Source organism: Montipora foliosa, chromosome 1 (genome assembly GCF_036669935.1).
Source record: "Montipora foliosa isolate CH-2021 chromosome 1, ASM3666993v2, whole genome shotgun sequence".
In the NCBI taxonomy this organism is placed as follows: domain Eukaryota; kingdom Metazoa; phylum Cnidaria; class Anthozoa; order Scleractinia; family Acroporidae; genus Montipora; species Montipora foliosa.
Genome location: NC_090869.1, coordinates 8,895,336 through 8,900,335, shown reverse-complemented (window position 1 = coordinate 8,900,335; position 5,000 = coordinate 8,895,336). Strand labels below are relative to the sequence as shown.

The following is a 5,000-nucleotide window of genomic DNA, read 5'->3' as shown; positions in this document are numbered from 1 at the left end:
TGCAGTTGTTAACCTAAGATTAAAACTCGTTTTGACAATAGCAACCTGATCATCGATTTTACTTTTGAAATGTGTTGTTTGAGAGCAAATTTTTAAAAACTGCATGGCCCCAGACACCCCTAGAGAAAGGGGCTGTTAAATTATCAAACCACCCGCCAACTTCAAATAATTATTTTAATGATCAGAAACCCCTGTGCACAGGTGTAAGTACAAGTTGTTTGAATTATCACAGAAACTGGGTTACTTTTTAATTTGGGCTTACTTGATTTATAAGCCTATGTTGTTGCACTTGTCTCTTTCCTCTGAAATCTTCAGATTCCACAAATATTTCATACATGGACCCACAACCTCCTGTAAATGAACAAATGAGTATCAACGACAATGAAATTAATACCGGTAATTCCTGTGCTTGAAATACCATCAAAAGAAAAATAATAAAAAGTGATGATGACAAGTGACCTGAAATATCCTTCACAGTAATTTGAGAGGCAGTAAAACTTTTCTTTAGAATTTCTGCAATTTTCTTTTCTCCTTCTGATTCAGCTTGAACTTGAAGAGCTCTTAGGAAAACCTGCAGGTGCTGCTGACACTAACAGAAAAATAATAAACACAAACAATCCCATTGAATTATTAATAATGCTGTAGAACTTTATAGCCTACTGGGAAGGAGGAGAGATGATCGCTGAACTACTGATTAATTTGTAACATGTACGGTTATAAACTTATTAATTATTGATACACATGGCTACATACATAAATACATTGTTTTAATGCAGTGCTTCTCACAGTCTGAGATTATACACCATGTTAAGAAGCTGTCTGTGTAAAATAGAAGACTCACATTGAAAACAACAAAAAGAAACTTGACTACAAGTAATTGACAGATGTCAAGACTGTGATGTTCTGCAGTCCCTTAACTGTTTATTTATGTCAGTTTGGATACAATGCAATAATTGATTGTCTTATGGTTGCTAATGCATTGTAGTTGAGTGGATCTAAACTGCTTTAGTAAAATGAAGATCATATGCTCAACTCTTGGGACATTGGCCAAATGTCACTAACCATTATGACAAAATCATATGCGCTCTCTTAGGCTCTGCCTCAGTCATGGCCTCTGAACAGTAATGTTTGGCAGAACATACTAAAACCAACCCTAAAACAAACTTGGCTTAAATTTCTCCAGAATTCCCCAACACTGATTTGCATATAAATAGAATGATGTACAGTACCCCACTCTTTACATGATGCCATTTACATTAGGCAGCCTATTCTATTGTAGTGACAACACAATTAGTGTGTGCTACTAACTAAAGTGAAGCCAATAATAACATTGGTATTCTGAAGTTACTCCTTCAACTTAATGTAGACATTACAGATGCCTTTTTGTTTAATTAATGTAAACATATATTGATGGCAGGTAAATGACAGAGAAAACTAGGGATTCTCGCACTTATTATGTGGAAAATTTAAGCAATTGTCACACCTGACAAATTCTGGTGTCTTCAATGAGATTCTGCCTGCAATGCTCAGTACCAACTGAGCTAAAGGCATAAAGCCTGCCACTCAGTTGGGATAAGGTCAATTTCTTGGGCTCATGTGTTCAAAGAAGGGACTCAATGAATTCATGAAATAAAATGTATATTTGTAGATATGGACAAAAGAGGGAAGTGGTACTCACCTTTATCTGGAAAATTTAAGCAATTGTCTCTTACAGACACCTGAAGTTTTTCAGGTGGCTTCAACCTCTGCGACGACTGAGTGCAATGCTCTAAAATTCAGCTTGGCAGCGAGGCCTAGAGGACACAAACAAAGGAAACTGAATGAACATGTATCTTTATCCATTTCTTTTCTTTGTGTCCTTTAAGCCACACTATCAAGCTGAATTTTAATAATCGAAAGTGGTCTATTTGTTGGGCTTACGTGTTCCCGTGAAAGCACTCCATGAAAAAATATACGGCTATTTGAAGTGTGGGTTACAGGCGAGAGAGAAAAGTGATCTTTCAATTGCAAATGATCCGGTCAATTTATAAAGCAATTTTCTCTTTCAGACACTTGAGAAATTAAAGGTGCCCAACAAAAAATTGACCTGCTTCCCAAATGAGTGTCTTCAGCTTTGCACTGGCATCGCAAAGTTCATGTCTTTGAACACCATTGAAGACACCAGAATCGTTCAGGTGTCTATAAGAGACAGTACAGATATTTAAGTGTGAGGATCACTTCTCTTTCTTCCATAATAATATAATTATAAATGTGCACTTCAAATGGGGAAGTTATCTGTTTACAAACATTGCTTTTGTTATTCTAATGTGCCAACCACAGAACAAAAGAACCTTTGTTTCGACAGCCAATGATGTTCTCTCTAGTTGGAACATTAATGACAATCGGTGACGTCAACGATATCTTCACAATTTTCATTGGTGCAAGTTCAGCCTGAAAGTTACGTAACAAAATCTCTAACGCTGCATGAGCGTGGATGCATTCATATCGATCGCCAAAATTGACTTCTTAAGCACTGTAAGCTCTGGAGATCGATTACAATGAATTGAATACCTACCAAAAGCCGTACTTTCCCCCACACTACCAAACTCATTACGAGCTTTTAAATAAATCGAAGATAGATTGGTGATTTTTACATGAACAAGATTTTAGCTGCTGTACGTTATTGCTGCAGGCCTCTCATTCCCATTCTTCTTAGTTTCCTCAATGCGCTCCTCATGCCCGGCAAATGGCCTCTTCTTGCGATATATTTGAGCGTCGTTTGGCAACTGATCCAGATATTGGAATATTTAACGACTGAAAATAGCGTTCAAATCCAAAGAAGAGGTAAATCTCTTTTCTCCGTCGCCTAAAAGCTCCTTGCGTGCATTGTGTCGTATTTCTTTGGCTTGGTCGTTCACAGGAACCCCACACAATCTGTGGTTTTTTAATTTTATAACAAATGCGTTGGATCCACTGATTGCTTCTTCTGTAGCAGTATGTCGATAAATAATATGTGCCTGGGCTGAGGCGAAAAACGACAGTACACTGCGTTAGTACTCCATGGACATAATTATGTATCGATTATATATATCGCTACAGAAGAAGCAAACCGTGAATCTAAATTACAAAGTAATGGTTACACTTGTAAACAGATTGTGCGGACTCCCTGTTGGTCTTTCTAATTTTCATCCGCTCCCTCCCGCCCAAGATGGTGGGATATATTTACGATGTTGTTAGGGGCTTTGGGCTGGCTTCGAATTGTTTGCATCAAATTGAGCCCTTAAGATATTTTTCCAAAGGTGTGGCTTAAACGTCAACTCTGTGGATCACATTTTTAAGATACCAAATTGAGGGTACAAATGTTTGCATCCTATCTGGTTGGGAAAACAGGCTAGGAGAGGTGGTGCAGATTTAAAATTATGTTAATGATTATCACTATTCTTTATCATATCAAGGGGCAACATCAAAACAACCAAGCTATGTCCTTGTTATTGGAATTTTGTCAGCAAGAGGCAATCATGAACAACGCCAGGCAATTCGCAATACGTGGCTTGGTCATGTTTTGCAAAACCCATTTCTGCAAGAAAGGTATGAATGTTTACAACGCGAATATTTAAAGAAAATAGTGATTAACTGCCGACCTGTTGGCTCAATCAGGAGTGCACTAGACTTCCATGTGGGAGGTTGTGGATTGGAGCCCTGGCTGGACCAACTCTCAGGATCTTGAAAATAACTGAGGAGAAAATGCTGCCTTTGTAACTGCATCTGCAAGTGGTCAGACTTTCCAGTCTTCTCGGATAAGGATGATAAGCCACAGGTCCCATCTCACAGCCCTAATCTTCATTAACTCTCTGAGTTGAAACTCACATTATTTGCAAAGAATAGGGCACGAAGTTCCCAGTGTTGTGGTCTGACCTTTCCAGCATGTGCAGAGGGACCATGGTTGGCTTGGCAGGATTCAGTGCTCAAAATAAAAAAAAAAGTTTTTTCTTTGGGTAGCCAACCTTCTAATTTTACCAAAAACCAGTCGCCCAGTAAACTTTCTGGTCATCTGGGATGAACTTTGAGTACTGCAAGATTAGCTTGAAGTACTTCTGTGTGAATGTCAGACCACAGCCAGAAGTCAGGCTACTTAGCCAAGTGCCGATAGCTTCACTCAAACTTCAGACTCAGTTCCATCTTCACCTTATGGTACACTATTTGCAACTATATTTTACCTCCTAGATATTCTTGAGATTTCAATTGGTTTCTCTTAAGAAACTTAGTCTGCTTAATATATGCTGCCTGAATTTCCTCGTCAATAATCAACATGGATCATCGTGAGCTACCTGCACTGCCCTCATTTTGCTCATCAATCAATCGAACTGCCAATTATTGTCATGTAGGAGAAGAATGCAAGTTTCAACTTTTGTAATTGCCGATTACAGTCAGCCCTTGATCCTGGACAAAAGGACATAGGAATTTTTGGTTTTTTTGAGCTTTTGGACCATAACTTGAAAAGGCCAATGTTACCCTCTTTACCCACCCAACACATTGTTGCTTAGGAAGAAACATTAAAAAACCTTCTCCTTCCTTAATGTTGCTTTGGGAGAAGTGGAAAGGAAAAAGTGTCTCAACAGGATTGTTGATACATTTTCTGATAGTTTTGTTTATAGTTTGTTACTATTTTTCTTTGTGGTAGACTTGTTGTGAAATTTATAGTTGGTGATGAACCATGCTCAGTTCCACCTACAGACAGGATTGATCAATACTCCTGCCAGCCAGAGATGCTATTTGATCCAGGTATTCATGATCAGTGATAAGCTACATAGTAAATATTAACCCATTCGCACCTAAATTATTGCCCCCAATCGGCAAGTAAAATCACCTGGTGTTAGGCAGAGTAAAATCTCATTCTCAGATTGGGATGGTTTGAATATTGACCTTGCGTGACATCATCCATTGACGTCATCATCTTCATCATCATCATGGTCACGGTTGTCATCATCATCATCATCATCATCATCATTTTGATCCATCAA

The 5,000-nt window shown here is 38.4% G+C and overlaps 2 protein-coding genes across 7 annotated transcripts in view; one reads left to right on the top strand and one right to left on the bottom strand.

Annotated features, from left to right (window-relative positions):
• LOC137974620 (bolA-like protein 3) overlaps positions 1–2,647 on the bottom strand; it is a 12,453-nt gene extending 9,806 nt beyond the window's left edge. The window contains exons 1-3 of the mRNA XM_068821569.1: positions 2,555–2,647; positions 460–589; positions 263–351 (exon numbers count right to left, since the gene is read on the bottom strand). Coding sequence (XP_068677670.1) covers positions 263–351; positions 460–589; positions 2,555–2,590 — 255 coding nt within the window. The 5' untranslated portion in view covers positions 2,591–2,647. The remainder of the gene's footprint in view (positions 1–262; positions 352–459; positions 590–2,554) is intronic.
• The window catches only part of LOC137972712 (UDP-GalNAc:beta-1,3-N-acetylgalactosaminyltransferase 2-like), a 14,542-nt gene continuing 12,160 nt past the window's right edge, over positions 2,619–5,000 (top strand). For all 6 annotated transcript variants that reach the window (XM_068819624.1, XM_068819575.1, XM_068819502.1 and 3 more), the window contains exons 1-3: positions 2,619–2,823; positions 3,435–3,567; positions 4,661–4,761. In XM_068819624.1, the coding sequence (XP_068675725.1) occupies positions 2,634–2,823; positions 3,435–3,567; positions 4,661–4,761 (424 nt within the window). In that variant the 5' untranslated portion in view covers positions 2,619–2,633. The remainder of the gene's footprint in view (positions 2,824–3,434; positions 3,568–4,660; positions 4,762–5,000) is intronic.